The sequence below is a fragment of the Trachinotus anak genome, unplaced genomic scaffold, assembly GCF_046630095.1.
Source record: "Trachinotus anak isolate AG129_WGS33_773 ecotype Australia unplaced genomic scaffold, CSIRO_AGI_Tana_v1 ptg000001l, whole genome shotgun sequence".
NCBI lineage: Eukaryota > Metazoa > Chordata > Actinopteri > Carangiformes > Carangidae > Trachinotus > Trachinotus anak.
The window spans coordinates 23,333,774-23,350,970 of NW_027273852.1; the positions used below are offsets into that span (position 1 = coordinate 23,333,774).

A 17,197-nucleotide genomic window follows, 5' to 3' on the forward strand; every position below is an offset into this window, starting at 1 on the left:
TGAACAAATTGTTAGGAGAGTTTGCTACTGCCACCTGACAAGATACACTTATCTTGTTTACAAATGTGACAGGAAGGATGAGGTTGCATCATACAACAACACACAGACCTAAGGGAAAGAGCAGGACCTAAACACTACCACTGTTTTTAAAAAGTTGACAACCATAAAAACCTTACAACAGTAGCTACAGCCAGACTACACACAAACAGGGGCACTGCTCAGACAGGAACACACTAAAGATAAAGCACAAACGACACTCAACTGTGAGGTGGAAGGAGTGAGACTGGATGAACTGGTTTGAACAGGCCCACAACCCCTTCCTGGACCAGGTTCAGGCCCAGAGCAGAGAGAGGAGTATTAAGGGGGGCAGACTGTCACAGCTCACAGGCTCTGCTCCAGGAGGAGGGTTTAACAACAGTATTCTGATCCAGAACAGCTCATCTGAGTCAGTTCAATCAACTCTGAGTCTGGTCACTCTGAGTTCACCACCTGCAAAACCATCATCAACAGAGCTCCAATCCAACAAGTCACCATGGTAACAGGTAAATAAAGAGCAGAGCCTGCATTTGAATCCAGTGAAGCCAGAAAGATTCATGTGTGACAAAAGTAACAAACTAAAGTCTGATCAGGTTTTGAATCTTCTCTAACATTAACTCTTTAAATGAACATCTCTGATCTGCTATGTGATGTGGACAGGATGATGAGGACATGACTCTATGTCAAAGCTTCTCACAGTGTGACAGGAGGAGACACAGTCAGTTACCGTGGTGACTGGTCAGCAGGTTAGCCTCACAGTTAAAGTGATCTCAGTTTCTGGAACAGAAAACCAGAGTTTCTGTCAGGGTTCTGCTTGGACCCCAGCCTGCTTTTTTTTCCCTGAGTCTCCTCCTCCTCCCTTGTGTGTGTGTGTGTGTGTGTGTGTGTCCAGATCATCCATCAGCTCCTCTGAAACATTTACTACACATTCATCACTGTAAATAAATAAAAAAATTCAGAGTGAAGCTTCAGACTCTGATCTTTGAAGAATCATCTGTTCTGATTGGTCTCAATGATGAACCATCCTGTCACAGGTTTCATATCATGTTGTAGATGAAGTGATGTTTCTGAGTGAGGACGACAGTAGAGCAGCTGAAAACAAAAACTGGACTAAATGTAGTTTAAAGTGAATGTAGCTGCAGAGAGTCTGACACTGGTTTAACAGCTTTTCATTTGGAGGAGGAGAAGAATAATAATCCAGCTGGTTCTTTACCTTTCTTTAAAGGGGGGACCTGTCCTTCTTCTCTGAATAAAAACAAACAACTGTATTAAATGAACAGGTTTCATGGCCACAGGTCCGCTCAGCTGCTGTACATCTGTGTTGAAACTAAGGAACTAAGGGGCTCAGGTCTTTAGACCTCAACCGGGTTCATCAGGACCTGGGTAAGTCCTCTTGTGGAGGAGGATCTGGTTTCAGTTTGAACCCACAGAGACAACACTGGAAACCACAGGAACCAGTCTAACAGTCCACCACAGCCTCACCCCACCTCAGGTGAAAATAACCTGGATCACATGACATGCAGCGTTCCTGTGGCAACATCATGGAGAAGAAATGCATCATGGGAGCTGGTTTGTGGTGTGCACTGCTCAGTGAGAGATGGTCTATATCTGTTTGACCCAGTTTCCCTCTTCTTTTGTCTGCAGGTCTTTTAGTTTGGGTGGGTGGGGGGGGGGGTCTAAGTAACAAACAACCACATTGGAAACTGAAGGGGTGGAGGGGTGGAGGGGTGGTTGTCCCCTCAAGGCCCCTCTCACTGCTCTTTTCTCAGCACTCTAACGTGGCCTCAGAAATCCACATCTGCTTTGTCAGAGGCTCTTAGATCTGAAGGAGCCAGACCACATGTCCAGTGATGCTCTCTCTCTCTCTCTCTGTCTGTCTCTCTCTCTCTCTGTAGCTCCCAGGTACATTAGTCCCGTCTCTTTCTGTTATACAAACCAGATTCCAATCCAGTTGACAGGACAGACTGTGGATCAGTGGATCTGCCTGTCTGATACTGGATACTGTCTGATATGGTAAATATATATATATATATATACAGTATATATATTCATATATATATCTCCACACCTGTGATGTGGTCTGTGTCCAGGTGAGTCAGGTGTTGTCAGGTCTACCCCTGCCCCTCTCTTGAACAAGCTCCTAGTCCGGGTCCAGGATCAGACCTCTTTCCATATTTAAGATCAGGCTTCAAACTGTCCTCTTAAGGCTGAGAATAGAATAAAATGGAATAGAATAGAATAGAATAGAATAGAATAGAATAGAATAGAATAGAATAGAATAGAATAGAATATACTTTATTGTCCCCATAGGGTGATTTGTTGTGGACTCGGAGCTGCGCATCTGAATGCTCTCACACCACAGCACACACACTGTACAGACAGAACAGATTTGGCCATATCAAAACAAACAACAAAGACTTCACATAATACACACCTCACACATCAGTCTTTGTGTGAACATTGCACATAACACGTAATGCACACACCCACTACTAAAAACACCATCCCTGAAGCCTCAAGCAGCATAGTTTAAAAGTTTAATGGGGACGGGAACAAATGAGTTTTTCAAACGATTGCATTTACGATTGCATTTACAGTGGAGACTTTACCATCTTTATCGTCTACCAGAGGGAAGGAGGTTATATTCTGTGTAGAAGATATGTGATGGGTCATTCACTATCCTCAATGCCTGCCTAAGGACAGACTGCTCATAAATGGACTGGAGAGACTAGAATTAATTCCTCCCCATCACTTTCATGGCAGTATGTACCAGGCAAGCCAGCTTAATTTTTAATTGTACAGTGAGGTTGCCATACCATGCTGACATCCCATATCTTACTAAGCTCTCTAGTACAGCCTGATAGAATAAAAACATAATGCTCAGGTCCACACCAAACACTTTGAGTCTGTGTAAAAAAGTATAGTCCATCAACAAGGACTCTCCAGCTGAGATGGCTCAGGTGAATCCTGGACCATCCCTGAGTGATGCAGCTATAGACCTGGACTGCTGGGAGAACTTCCATGACGCTCCTCTCTCCTCCTCTCCCCTCCTCTCCTCCTCTTTGTTCTCCATCACATTAAGGTGTTATTAACTCGTCTCTCTCGTCATCTTTCTCTCTGCAGGTCTTTCTGTCTCAGGATCTGTAGAGTCTGGATCTGAGACTGTAGACCACCTACTGCCCCCTGATCCTGCTCCACACCTGCTGCTGCTGTTATGAATATTATTAGTCTCTCTATCTGGTTATTGTAGACATCCTGTGCTTGATGCAATTATTATTTTTTTTTAATTTCATGTTAAAACTCACTGACACCGTCCGTTCAGTGGACTCAAGACGTCTCAGAGGAGATGAGCTTGTTTCTCTGATGACTGGACATCCAGACAATGGACGATTAAAATCCTCCATCTGGTTCAAAAAACCACCAAGGTGTAAAAAGGATAAGTAGAAAACGGGACAAAGAGCCGGTTCAGACTTTTCTGTCAGACAAACACAACACTGACACATGAAGATCAGAGGTCACTGAACACTTTAAAGTTGAAAAATTAAATATTATAACTTTAATCACCAGATCCAGTCATGACAGATTCTTTAATTTTAGTTTTAATTTTAAGTTTAGTTTCTGATACCAACCCTGTCTCTGACACCATGACTTTAGACTCAGTGTTTACATCTGATACTGTGTCAGCTGTGACTGTGTCAGCTGTGACTGAACCACCTACTAACATACTATTCAGAACTGTGACATCAGAATGAGTGTGTGTATAGTGCATTCTGACTCACTGCGGTCTTTGTCTGTTTGTACTGTTTGTTTGTACTGCTTTGTTTTGCCATTTTCTTGTGTCTTGTTTCAGTGACTTCAGTTTTGCTCATGTGTTCAGTTTCCTGCGTTCCAGTCAATTCTTCTCCCATTTGAATTTTGAATTCTGTGCATTTTCTTCTGTTTGTAAGTTTGCCATTAAATTCCTTTTTTACTCCTACTAGGAGTCCAAAGACATGCATGTTAGGTTACTAGGAGACTCTAAATTGCCCGTAGGTGTGAATGGTTGTTTGTCTCTATATGTCAGCTCTGTGATAGACTGGCATCCTGCCCAGGGTGTACCCCACCCTTGCCCATTGTCAGCTGGGATTGGCTCCAGCACCCCTGTGACCCTCCACAGATAAGCGATATATCCGCGTAGATATGGATAGATGTGGCTGGTGAGAGGTGTGACCATGGTCCCACAACAGCTGACAGCTGACTCTACAGTGCTGCGTTCAGGGACCAGCTAATGTAGCAACATATTTCATTACAAAGGATTTGCTGTTATGAGAATTGTACAGTGTTCTTAGGTTTTACATGTCACAAGCTCAAATACTGGAACACCAAGACCCAGAACCAGACCCTGACCCAACATAAACGCACTGCAGAGGTCAGACATTCAACAGTCCCAGTTCATATGCTGATGTTCAAGGTGTATTGAATTTTATTGTGCTGAAAACTCCACTGGTCCACTGCGTCAGGTGGTTTTTACAGGTGCCACTAGTCCTGAACCCTGGGGCCCGGTCAAGGTTTCTGACACATCTGAGGATCTGACACGTTTACTCCTTACGTTGTGTTTATGAGTCTGAATGAGGTTTAACTGACACTGACGAGTGTGACGAACTGGAGGAAAGACGTCTCACTGTGCTGGATTTGTTGGGACTAGGTGTAGATACTGCACCTGAATTTCAGGAGGATCTGTAAAACCAGACCTGATTCAGAACCTCTTGGACCACTAACAAGACCAGACCATGAGGAGCTGAATCTGTGACCTGTTTGGTTTTTGAATCATCATCATCCAGAGGACTCATCTCATCTCGCAGAGCAAGTGGATCCAACACAATAACCCAGCAGACACACACAGTGTGAGACACATCGTCAGCTGACCCACAGACCCACAGACCCCCAAAACTACAGAACTACAGAACCACAGACCTACAGATCCTCATGTAGAGAGGTGCTGCTGGTCTACAGGGGATAACTCCTCCAGGTCCTGGACTGAGTGTGTGGTTGTTCTTTATGTCTCGTTCTCTCTGTAGAGAAGCAGGGATTCTCTGGCACTGTGTGTGTGTGTGTGTGTGTTGAGAGAATGGGCTGCCGGGAACAGTTTGTATGTTGGCTGCAGTGAAATCTGACTCTGAGTTTCCATCCTCGACATTCCAGACAGACAACATCACAGTGTTTCTGTGGACTCAGTGCTGGAGAAACCACAGTTTACACCACCCCCACCCTCACCCCATGCCCCTCATCTACTTTAATGGTCAAAGAGGTTGGAGGTATCATAGAGACCACACCCTCAATTCTCCGTAACTTTAGTCCTTAATAAAATGTAAACAGGTGAGTTCTATAAAATTCTAAGTTTTAGTTCTCAAAAAAAGCCCATACAGTTGTCATGAAGGAGGAAATTAGCTCTAGAGACCAGAACAGTTTTTGTACCAGGCTGTAAACATGTTTATTTCTGCTGTAAAGTTGGACATTTTAACATGGGAGTCTATGGGGACTGACTCACTGTTGGAGCCAGACTCTAGAGTTCCTCGTCTGCTCTGTCAGAAGGTTTCCATGGAAACCTCATACCACAGCAGACATGTCTCCAGATCACCGCTCTGTTTGATAATAAAAGAAAGCCCCACACACACATACACACACACACACACACCAGAGAAGATCTCAGCACTGTTTACATGTGGAAAAATGTGGAGGGGGGGCAGAGGGTCTGATGTGTCTCAGATGAATCTGTGTTTGAGTGGATCAGATGAAGGTCTCCTCAGTCTGGGTCTGGGGGTGGGTGTGGCTTCACACACTTCTGACAGGGATGAAGAGTCTGTGAGGAAGGTTTTCAGTGATACACGTCAGACACATATGTTGTGGGGGGGGGGGACAGTCCAGGATCTCAGCCTCTGACTGCAGTACACACATCACCATAGCAACCCTGTTTACTGACCTGCACATCTCTTCATAGGGTCTCCCTACTACGACAACGTGCGTCCTCTGTCCTACCCTGATGCTGACGCTGTCCTCATCTGCTTTGACATCAGCAGACCAGAGACATTAGACAGCGTCCTGAGGAAGGTGAGTGTTAACTCCACAATAACATGTACAGGAAACGAGTTAATGTCCTGATCTTCATGTCAGCCTCTGTGAGCTCTTTGTCTTAGTGATGATCAGACAAACAGAGGAAACTTTATTTAGAGAGCACCTTTCAGACCAGGCTACAGAGCTGTAACATCTGAGACAAACACAGTTGCAATATAAAAACAAAAAGAGTTACCCCTGTGTTCATTTGTCTTTAGACTTGTTGGACATCTACTGCTGAAAGACCAACACTGGAGTATTTTTTCAGAAACACTCAGAGAACATGGTGAGCTCTTTTCTGGTGTCATGGTTAATTTGGAGGAAATGACCTGACATCCAGTCCCTGAGGGTTTACTGAGGTGTGCTGAGTTCACTGTGCATCATCTGCATAACACTGATGAGAAATGCACTTAAATCAACTAATTACAGGAGCAAGGGGACAGTGCTAAGATGAGGGGAGCTGGATGAGGGAAGGTGGATGAAGGGAGATGGATGAGGGGAGTTGGATGAAGGGAGGTGGATGAAGGGACCTGGATAAGGGGAGCAGACGACGGCTGGGAGTGATACTGGACTCACCTGGCTCTGAGAGGAAACACCTCGGCACAGGCAGGAACAGGTCAGATCTTACAGTGACCTTGTCATTATCTGAAAAGAAGAACAGGGTCAACTCCAGGTGGTCCTCATAGGTTTCTAACACCCCACTGTGATGTACGTGGTTCTGGGTAAATGACATGGTATCATGTCCTGCTCTTTGTTCCCTCCGTCCAGTGGAGAGCAGAGGTCGAGGAGTTCTGTCCCAACACCAAGGTGCTGCTGGTGGGCTGTAAGTCAGACCTGCGTACAGACCTGTTCACCAGGGCCCACAACAGACACACTCCAGTCTCCTACGATCAGGTGGGTCACAATCTGCTTCATGGAACCTGGTGGATGATGAGCTGTGGTGCTGGTGTTTACATTCTTATATGGTTTGTGTCATCATGGTTGTTTCGGTTGGTGATGAAGGTGTAGCACATTCTTCCTCATGGATGTGTGTGTCAAGCAGCAGACACACACACGCACACACACACACGCACACACACACACACAGCTGATGGCCCAGTTTGCAGAGTACCTCATGCTGTAGACATGAGAACTGCACTCAGTGCTCACTTTATTAGGTACACCTGGAAAGTCAAATGCAGTTTATTAAAGCAGCTCTGCCATAAAGATGGTCAGAATATTAGGAACACTTCTGAATATAAAGCAGTGCAGACTGTTAGACACCAAGCTGTCGTTTGCATCAGACAGGGCAGCCTAATAAAGTGGACCTGTATGTACCTAATTAAGTGGACATGACATAACAGAAACAGTCACAGGTAATCATTTTGATTGATTGGTATTGTCATGAATATATAAATATGATCAGCTGATCGGATATTAAAGTGGCTGCACATTAAGTTGATTAAGTGCAGATAATTAACCTGAGCTGTGAGTTGATTTTCTGATGAACTCTTGTCGATCGAGGGATGTCCACTCAGGACTCCCCCACCTCCCCCACCCATCCCAAAGCCTCCAGACTGTTGGCTCTGTGGCCACCCCAGGACTAATCTATTCATCATCATTCTGTCCTGTTGATATTTCCTTTCCCAGGGCTCCAACACAGCCAAGCAGCTGAGCGCCCCCTACCTGGAGTGTTCATCTCTGCAGTCTGAGAACAGCGTCAGGGACATCTTTCACATAGCCACGCTGGCCTGCATCAACAAGAACAGCAAGAACATGAAGAGGAGGAAGTCCTCCAGAGCCACCAGGAGGACGTCTCACAGTGAGACAGCCATGTCCACTGAAGTAACAACACACTGTCAGCAGACCAAAGCTAAGAGCTGTGCTGTCATGTAAAAACCTCACAGCTGAGGACAGTGCTGAGGGGACAGCATGTGGACCCTCTGTCCTCAGGTTTCTGTGGGCTGGATCTCATCTCAGCATGGACCAGGTGTGACACCTCATCTGGGGCCTATTAACTCCCAATACAGAATACTGTGACTCCCACCACAGAATACCGTGTCTCCCAGTATAGAATATTGACTCCCAGTACAGAACCCTGTGAATCAGTACATAATACTGTGACTCCCAGTACAGAACACTGCCACTCAGTACAAAATACTGTGACTTCCAATACAGAATACTGTGATTCATTACAGAATAATGTGATTCAGTACAGAATACTGACTCCCACCACAGAATAATGTGACTCCCAGTATAGAATATTGAGTCCCAGTACAAAACCCTGTGACTCAGTACATAATACTGTGACTTCCAATACAGAATACTGTGATTCATTACAGAATATTGTGATTCAGTACAGAATACTGTGACTCCCACCACAGAATACTGTGACTCAGTACAGAATACTGACTCCCAGTACAGAATACTCTGACTCCCAGCACAGGGTAATGTGACTCAGTACAGAATACTTTGAATCCCAGCATCTTGATCCAAATGCAGGTCAGCTGGGCCCTCTCTACATTTACATACATGTCACAGAGCTTTACAGTACACAGCATATTCACCCATTCGCACACACACATTCATACATCACACACAAATAATAATTTAGTAATTTAGGTTCAGTATCGTGCCCGAGGACACTTCACATGTGGACTGGAGAAGCCAGGGAACAAACCCTCTGATTGGTGGATGATTTGCTCTATCACCTGAGCCACAGCTGCTCCAGAGTACAGTAAGAGGTGCCTGTAGTACACCTGTGGTATACTTGTATGGAAGCATCTGAAATCTCTTTGCTCCTCCAACTATATACATTTACACCTCATTTACACACGTTTTCATTATCTTAAGTCTGACCTCAGTTATTGGACCTCAGTGACCTGAGCTCTGTGATTGGACCATTAGGTATTAGCCATCATTAGGTATCTTGACCACCTCCAGATGTTTTTCCTGATCCATGAACACCAGTTACAGACAGTTGTTCCTCTCTAACTTGGGACCTGAGACAGAGACGTTAGAAGAATGAAGTCTCTTTTCCTCTGTCTGTTTTTATCTCTTTATATTTTGGTTTGGTTTGATAACAGCCTGCTCAAGAGGATACTAAAGCAGGACTGATGAGCTTCGCTATCAGAGGTTGGACATGGTACCTTCTCTGTGTAGTTAGTGTATTTTTTGTATTGTTGTAGGGTTTAACAGTAAGCTGATTGTCTAAGTATTAAAGGTTTGCATGCAGTGACTTTGTCTCCAAATCTTTGTCTTGTGACACTGAGGTGAATACAGGTGATGAACACCTGACTGGTTCATGATGTAGTCAAGAGGAGAACTGGACTGGCACTCCACTCATCAGTAAATGACCCTTCACTGACACTGTCGTTGATTCTGTTTCCTGCAGGTTCAGCTGTCACTTTCAGATTCAGGTGAAGTAGATGAAATTAGTTACCTAAAGAAATCCATTTATTTTGGTATCATCTTTTGCCTCCACTCCTCCATCTGCTGCTTTCATGTGACATTTTAATGTTAAATAATCTGCTCTCAGTAAACTGAAGGTAAGAAGACACAAGACAAACTTGTGTTGTTGTTTGGACACAACCAGAATCCACAGTAACAGTGTGGATTCTGGTCCACTGTGATACTGGTCCACAGACCTGAGTCATGGTGGAGAATCTCAGAACAAAGCTCAGACTGAAACCCACTGTGACTGCACGTCTTCAGGGTTTGAGTCTGCAGCTCAGGTGACATAGGACCACGATCCCTCATACCACACGGAACACACAGTTGTGTATCTACAGTCTGAGGCAAAAACAACACACACCTCCTGTGATTCAACTACTTTAATAAGCACAGTGCAGAGGAAAAAAGTGAATATAACTGTAAAGACCACCTGAAGTCCTCTCATCATGTGATGTGAGAACACGGATCAAACTACAGAACTTAATCATCAGCAGGAAAGTGGATTAACTGCTCCCCTCAGACAGGAGGACAGTACCAGGCTTCCTGTCCAGACACCGGACAGGTGACAGTCACTCGTCTCTCTCCTCCAGGTCCTCACAGAAAAAGGCCTGCACAGCCTTCCCCCCACTAAGGTACTTGATGCTCTCTATCTCACCGCCACAGTTACTGGGCTTCTGGAAGTGGATCTCCAGATGGTCCTGCAGGTCCTCCTCGTCTGTGATGTCCTCGATGTTATCCAGGAGGATGGTTCGCTTGGGAGAGCCGCAGAAGGTCTGAAAGATACCAGAACATCAGCGCCTTCAGAGTTCTGTTCACAAACTGTCACCACTGAGGTTCAGCAGCTGTGGAACAACATCTGATCAATGGGTATTTGTTACTAACCACTGACCAGGTGGGAGAAGTATTCAGTACCTTTACTGAAGTAAAAGTACTACTACCTCACTGCATTCAGAGCAGTACCTCAGTAAAAGTATCTGACCAGTAAAGTGCTGACTGCAGTCACATGGTCTCAGTGTTTGACTGATGTTTGAATCAAACACGTCAGTGTGTTTCTGCAGCTGTTGAAGGTTCAGCTCAGTCCAACTGCTTAAGACTGATGAGTACTTTAATCTTCATCATCACCTGTTTACATCTACAGGTGGCCAGTCTGACTCCTGTATCTCACCTGAAACTTGCGCAGCTGGTGTTTGTAGATGGGTCCAACCTGCACGTTCACCTCAGAGTCCAGGTCCACGCGGTACCTCCCTCTCAGGGCCAGGCTCTCAGCAACTACAGTCACACACACACACACACACACCTTATCAGGACCAGGTCATCCAAACGCAGAGCAGAGCTACACTCAGCCCCTGATCCTGACAAACACACGCTTCTTATAGATTAACACCTAAACACACATTAACACCACAACCACTGAGAAGACATGATGCAGGATATTTGTACTGAACACAACCTGTTCTTACATCAGTCACAGCACAGACACTGTTCTCCTCTATGTACAGTGCATCCGGAAAGTATTCACAGCGCTTCACTTTTTCCACATTTTGTTATATTATAGCCTTATTCCAAAATGGATTAAATTCATTTTCTACCTCAAAATTCTACACACAATACCCCATAATGACAAAGTGAAAAACGTTTGCTTAAAATTTTTGCAAATTTATTTGATACATAAGTATTCACAGCCTTTGCTCAATACTTTGTTGAAGCATCTTTGGCAGCAATTACAGCCTCAAGTCTTTTTGAGTATGATGCTACAAGCTTGGCACACCTATTTTTGGGCAGTTTCATTCTTCTGCACAGAACCTCTCAAGCTCCATCAGGTTGGATGGGGAGCGTCGGTGCAAAGCCATTTTCAGATCTCTAGAGATGTTCAGTCTGGGCTCTGGCTGGGCCACTGAAGGACATTCACAGAGTTGTCCCGAAGCCACTCCTTTGTTATCTTGGCTGCGTGCTTAGGGTCGTTGTCCTGTTGGAAGATGAGCCTTCACCTCAGTCTGAGGTCCAGAGCGCTCTGGAGCAGGTCGTCATCAAGGATGTCTCTGTACATTGCTGCATTCATCTTTCCCTTGACCCTGACTAGTCTCCCAGTTCCTGCTGCCAAAAAGAGTCCCCACAGCATGATGCTGCCACCACCATGCTTCACTGTAGGGATGGTATTGGCCAGGTGATGAGCGGTGCCTGGTTTCCTCCAGACATGACGCTTGACATTCAGGCCAAAGAGTTCAATCTTTGTTTCATCAGACCAGAGAATCTTGTTTCTCATATATATTTGCAAAATTTTCAAGCAAACTTTTTTCACTTTGTAATTATGGGGTATTGTGTGTAGAATTTTGAGGCAAAAATGAATTTAATCCATTTTGGAATAAGGCTGTAACATAACAAAATGTGGAAAAAGTGAAGCGCTGTGAATACTTTCCGGATGCACTGTACGTAGCTGGAATACAACAGATGTGACACTTCCTGCCTCACACACCAAACAGGCTCAAGTCACAGCTCACTAATCATTTCAGTGAGAGGTTCACATGCACATTAACAGAGGGTGATCATGTTATCCACCTGTGAAGACAACCTTTATTCTGCAGAAATCTAAATCAATCCACATGAGTTTTATTTTATTTTCTCATCTGGCCTCTTGTTTTCTTTGTCCACGTGCTCCAGTGAGGGGGGTGGGGTCTCAGGTCGTTGGACGACTTGTTCTACAGTACAGGTGGAGGTGGCTTTGATCACATCATGTGGCAGAGACTGCAGGTCACTATGGTTCTACGTTACTTGAGGATCATAGCAGAATAAAAGACTTCAGAAAGAAAAAAAAGAGTTCAGAATAAAGTCTAATAATAATGATCAGTGGATGTTTGGGTGTTTGAGTCTTTCCATGTGTCCACTCTGGTTTTAAAACAAACAGAGGAGAGTTTATCTGAGGTAACTGAACCAGGTGATAACCAGCCTCATAGTCCAAGTTGTCAGGATAATCAATGATAATCAATGAAAAGTTACCTTGGGTCTGTTGAACTGGTTTCGTGGTCAAGGCCTCAGGACACTAGAGGATTCTGAGCTGATCTACATCAACGCCACGTTTCCTCAGAGTAAATCAGGAGGAGGGGGGGACAGGGAGGTACTGAATGTAGTGACTGTGATTGGTCACAACTTCTGACACACCCACCTACACGGTATATTAATGTATTCTTTCTTTCTTTCTGATCCCACCCTGCACTCAGCTCCCTGGACTCAGCACCAGCCCACTGGGTTCACTGAAGTCCAGGACTCCGTGGTCTATGTTCACTAAACCTGAACTGGATCAGAGGACTGTAAAATCGTACTGTTCTGGATTTCACCTGTGTGTTAGTGAGACCTGTCCCCCCCTCTTGTTGCTGTAATGATAAAATTAGACTTGAACCCTTGAATCTGATCATTTTGAGTCACAGGTGGAACTGGAGTCTGGACCAAAGAACCAGAATCGGTCCAGGATCTGTCTAATGAGCTGCTGTCTAAGTGAACCAGGAGCTGAACACCGTGTCAGAGAGCTGTACCTCCAGGGTGCAGAAACGTGACACGTCCTGTCCCCGTGCTCTTATCGTACTCCACTCCCTCCACCTCCCCTCCTCCTCTGCTGGGCCTGGAGAAGCTCATCTCCAGCCGGTCCCTCATTCTCTCCTCTGGCATAGAAGGGGGGACGTTGGAAACCTTGAGCTGCTTCCTGGAAACATCAAGGTGGACCTGTACGGACAACAGGGGAACCTCAGACTGCAGGTGTATCACAGTTATGCTGGAAGGTGAGCTGGGTCCACTGGAACCAGCAGAACAGCTGGCACTAGAACACAACACAACCAGTAACTCACTCAGTTGCAAGTCAGAGTCTCACCTGTTCTCATCTGCACGCAGTGCTGCCATCACATCCTCCTCATGTGTTCATACAGTGAGCTATTCAGGTGACAGCATGAATCATCATTTCAGGTAATACAGCTGACACACCTGCTACAGGATGTTCTGTCTACAGACGTCACACTTGTACAGGTTGATCCAGCCTCCTGCACCAGAATGACCTCTGTGTTCTACAGGCGTCACAAGACTCAGTGATACACTGAGTGCATGTGTGTGTGTGTGTGTGTGTGTGTGTGTGTGTGCGCGCAGCAGTATAACCTCAAACTTGACAGTAGGATCCATTGTAAGTCTTTTTGGTTTCACATCCAGACTCTTGTTGTCACAGGACACAGAGCACTTGGCGATCTTCAGGATCTGAGAGGCCACTGCAAAACAGAGAACATGACAGAACATTACAGAGAATATGACAGACCGTGACACAGAATGCGACAGAGAACATGACAAAACGTGACAGAGAATGTGACAGAACGTGACAGAGAATGTAACAGAATGTGACAGAACGTGACCGAGAACATGACAGAACGTGACAGAGAATGTGACAGAACGTGACAGAGAATGTCACAGAATGTGACAGAACGTGACCGAGAACATGACAGAACGTGACAGAGAATGCGACAGAGAACATGATAGAACGTGACACAGAACGTGACAGAGAATGTAACAGAATGTGACAGAAATGGGACAGAGAACATGACAGAAAGTGACAGAGAATGTGACAGAGAATGTGACAGAACCTGACAGAGAACAGATGACAGTTCATTTAATTGTGATCAGCGTCACTGCGACGTGTTCTGTCTCTAGCCGTAGACAGGAGGACTTGTGTGTTGAGAATAGAGAATAACAGCAGGGACAGTGAGGCACCAGGCAGACCAGGTATACTGTATTACACCCTACATATCCAAGTTACAGGTATATGTAGACCTAGTGTATGGTTTATTCATTTTCTGTAAACATTTGTAAGACAAAGATTAAAAGTTAACAACGTAAGGTCTCGACCTTACCCTGTAAAGTGCCTCAAGATAATGTATATTATGATTTGGTGCTATACAAATAAAATTGAATTGAATTGAATTGAAAAGTTCTGTTACCGGCTGAGCAGATGAGCTGCTCTCACCTTCCTGCATTCATTCAGAAGAACTGGTGCAGCTGATCAGTTTCAGTTTGAGTCACACTTTGAACTCATGGTATTTTAATTGTCTTGCTTTCATAAACACACAGTGACCAGTGATCAGTAAGTCCTGAACACTCCCTCATTCTTTTGTGCTCAGTAATGTGTGTGTACCTTTCTCCTCCTCGAAGGTGATGAGTGCCTGTCCTCCCTGCAGAAGCACAGTGGGCCTCTGGCTGATGGTGAACACTCCTCTGATTGGCTGACTGTCGTCATCAGCCTCCTCTTTGTCCTGAGCGCTGAACCTCACCTCGGTGTCTGGAATCTGGGCATAGATCTGGACAGCAGAACATTATCATGTACGATGTGTCAAAGGATTGTTATGTCATTAAGACCTATTGTCTTGCATTGTTAAAAAGACTGTCTGCATAGTGAGGGAGCAAGACTCTGAGCTGGTGCACAGTCCTCAGGACCCTCACCTTGAATTTCTGCTTCAGTTTTGTGGACTCAGCCCTCTTAGCCTCCAGCTCAGCCTGACACCTCCTCAGTTTCTCCAGTAAATCCTGTTTACGTTTAGCAAGCTCCCCGATTTCATCCTGAGGGAGAGAAGGTGGACCTGAGTTCCTCATTGTTCCGCCTCAGTTCTCCTGCACATGTTTCAGACTGGACAGTGACTCTACCTGCACTGAGCTCAGGCTCTGGGTGAAGTCCCTCCGACACTCATCCTGCTTTTTGACCCAAGCCATCATCTCCTTCTTGGCCTCCTCCTTGGCTTCATCCTCCTCCAGTTTTTCCACAATGAGCCTGGATTTCACATCATCAGCTTTCTCTGCTTTAATCTTAGACACAAAACCACATGCAGTGAGGGAGCATCCTACATGAAGTCAGACCAGACCTGTCATCACTTTTAATTGGTGGATTTTATTTGTGTGTTGTTAGTTGACATGTTTCATGTTGTATGTGACCTGCTCAGGGACAACAGGTGTAAATGAGCATTTCTGCTACAGACCAGCATGTTTACATTGAGTATTTTATGTTCATTAACATGCACTGTCCCTATCAAACAAACAAACACACCTGACACACACCTGACACATGGACTCCTGACCCTGCTGACTTTGAGCTCTGATGGATGAAAATATTGATCAGTTTTATTTGACTGTGAAGAAAAGTTGTTTAAATACACAGAAAAGAAACTAAACATGTTTTTATATCAACTTTTCTGCCCCCTACTGTTCATCTACAGGAAGTGCTCATTTCCTATTTTATTGTGTACACTACCTACACAATACACTCGTAGTGTAACTGTGGTGGTCTCCACTCTGACACAGCTGAGACTGGGGCCCACTGAGGTTGGGGGCCAGATTACTGTACCAAACCACAGACCCAGCAGCTCATGTAATATAAAGTAATACCACTCAGAGGACTCAGCAGACCAGTACCTGCAGTACTTGAGTACTTTCACTGAAGTACTAATGTCATGGAGTATTTACACTGTTGGTACTTTGACTATAATAAAGTCTTAGTACTTGGGACAGGAAGTGTTTTACCTGTAGACAGGTGGGTTTTCTGTGACCTGATTGCACCTGAGACCTAAGACCAGACAGTCCAGAGGGACCAGCTCCTCTAGAGCTGGTTCTGATCAGAGGCTGAATTAGTTTTGAACTTGGTCTCTTACCATCCACGTCTCCAGCTCTTTCTTGGCCTCCTCCAGACCACCGGTTACCTGACAACAATAGAGTTCGGTTACCAAGGAGACCGGATCACTGAGTCCTGAGTCCAGTATCATTGAGTCCTGAGTCCAGTGTCACCGAGTCCTAAGTCCAGTATCACTTAGTCCAGTATCATTGATTCCTGAGTCCAGTATCACTGAGCCCAGTATCACTGAGTCCTGAGTCCAGTATCACTGAGCCCAGTATCACTGAGTCCTGAGTCCAGTAGCTCTTACCGTGTCATTTCCGGGCCTGTTGTTGTACATGTCAGCCATGACCTGAAGAGACCGGAGCTCCGTTAACAAGAGACGTCAAATAAAGGCGGTTCAACTTTTAAAATACGGTCTATGGTTAAATTCAGCCTACCTGCTCTGTTTCCTGGCTGTTTTATTTACCTGTGAGAACTCAGTAGAACTCAATAGAACTCAGTAGAACAGAGACCTCGTCACTGCAGCTTCGACTGACTGACTGAATCAAAAGTGAAACTTTGAGCCGATTCAGTGACGTCACGCGACGGACTGTGGCGAAGACCAGAACAAATATAACACTGCTATTTAAATACATATAATAAAAATAATAATAATACAATAAAAGTCAATATATTATTAAAATCCATTACTATTCGATTAAACTTTATTTTATTTTATGATTTAACTTAAATAAATAATATGTACCTACTATAAAACAGTAAATAACAACACCTTATGAAATAAATCTGGATCACACATGAAACTGAGACAGCCAGTATATTGTCACATCTGATTTATTGTCTTGTCACTAATCTACATTGTTGGAATTGTTCTGTGTTTCCATGTGTTTTATGAGTTAGACAGTTTTCCTCAGAGGTGGAGACACTTCATAATTTCTTTACAATGGATGTAAACAGTGGATGTAAACGTCGTTGTTAATCAGTGTCAGTCGTGTTTATAGGAAAGATGAC

General features: G+C 44.7%; 2 protein-coding genes across 4 annotated transcripts; one reads left to right on the forward strand and one right to left on the reverse strand.

Moving 5' to 3' along the window:
* Positions 1 to 5,994: 5,994 nt before the first annotated feature.
* LOC139619626 (rho-related GTP-binding protein RhoE-like) lies at positions 5,995 to 9,343 on the forward strand (the record flags this gene model as incomplete). Its single annotated transcript, XM_071474935.1, has 3 exons — positions 5,995 to 6,123; positions 6,895 to 7,020; positions 7,756 to 9,343. Coding segments are annotated over 3 exons (501 nt in total), but the record flags the coding sequence as incomplete, so codon positions are not given.
* Positions 9,344 to 9,923: 580 nt separating this feature from the next.
* On the reverse strand, positions 9,924 to 16,769 carry nmi (N-myc (and STAT) interactor). 3 transcript variants are annotated; one of them, XM_071484690.1, is made up of 11 exons: positions 16,624 to 16,710; positions 16,494 to 16,535; positions 16,224 to 16,271; positions 15,634 to 15,670; positions 15,226 to 15,384; positions 15,025 to 15,141; positions 14,720 to 14,882; positions 13,696 to 13,802; positions 13,086 to 13,272; positions 10,724 to 10,827; positions 9,924 to 10,331 (listed from the first exon to the last, which is right to left on the reverse strand). In XM_071484690.1, the coding sequence occupies exons 4-11, from the start codon at positions 15,640 to 15,642 to the stop codon at positions 10,128 to 10,130; spliced, it is 1,050 nt and encodes a 349-aa protein (XP_071340791.1). In that variant the 5' UTR covers positions 15,643 to 15,670; positions 16,224 to 16,271; positions 16,494 to 16,535; positions 16,624 to 16,710; the 3' UTR covers positions 9,924 to 10,127. The 3 variants fall into 3 exon arrangements, with proteins under 3 accessions (XP_071340791.1, XP_071340778.1, XP_071340785.1); XM_071484677.1 differs by lacking the exon at positions 15,634 to 15,670 and having other exon boundaries at positions 16,624 to 16,769; XM_071484684.1 differs by lacking the exon at positions 15,634 to 15,670 and having other exon boundaries at positions 16,653 to 16,763.
* Between the last annotated feature and the right edge of the window lie 428 nt (positions 16,770 to 17,197).

Bases quoted from the DNA above. Each gene is read 5' to 3' on its own strand.
- nmi (XM_071484677.1), bottom strand. From the start codon at position 16,532: ATGGCTGACATGTACAACAACAGGCCCGGAAATGACACG. The intron at 16,272-16,493 runs GTAAGAGCTACT...TATTGTTGTCAG, and splicing joins ACAGGCCCGGAAATGACACG to GTAACCGGTGGTCTGGAGGA. The intron at 10,828-13,085 runs GTACAGCTCTCT...GTGTGACTGTAG, and splicing joins CACGTTTCTGCACCCTGGAG to TTGCTGAGAGCCTGGCCCTG.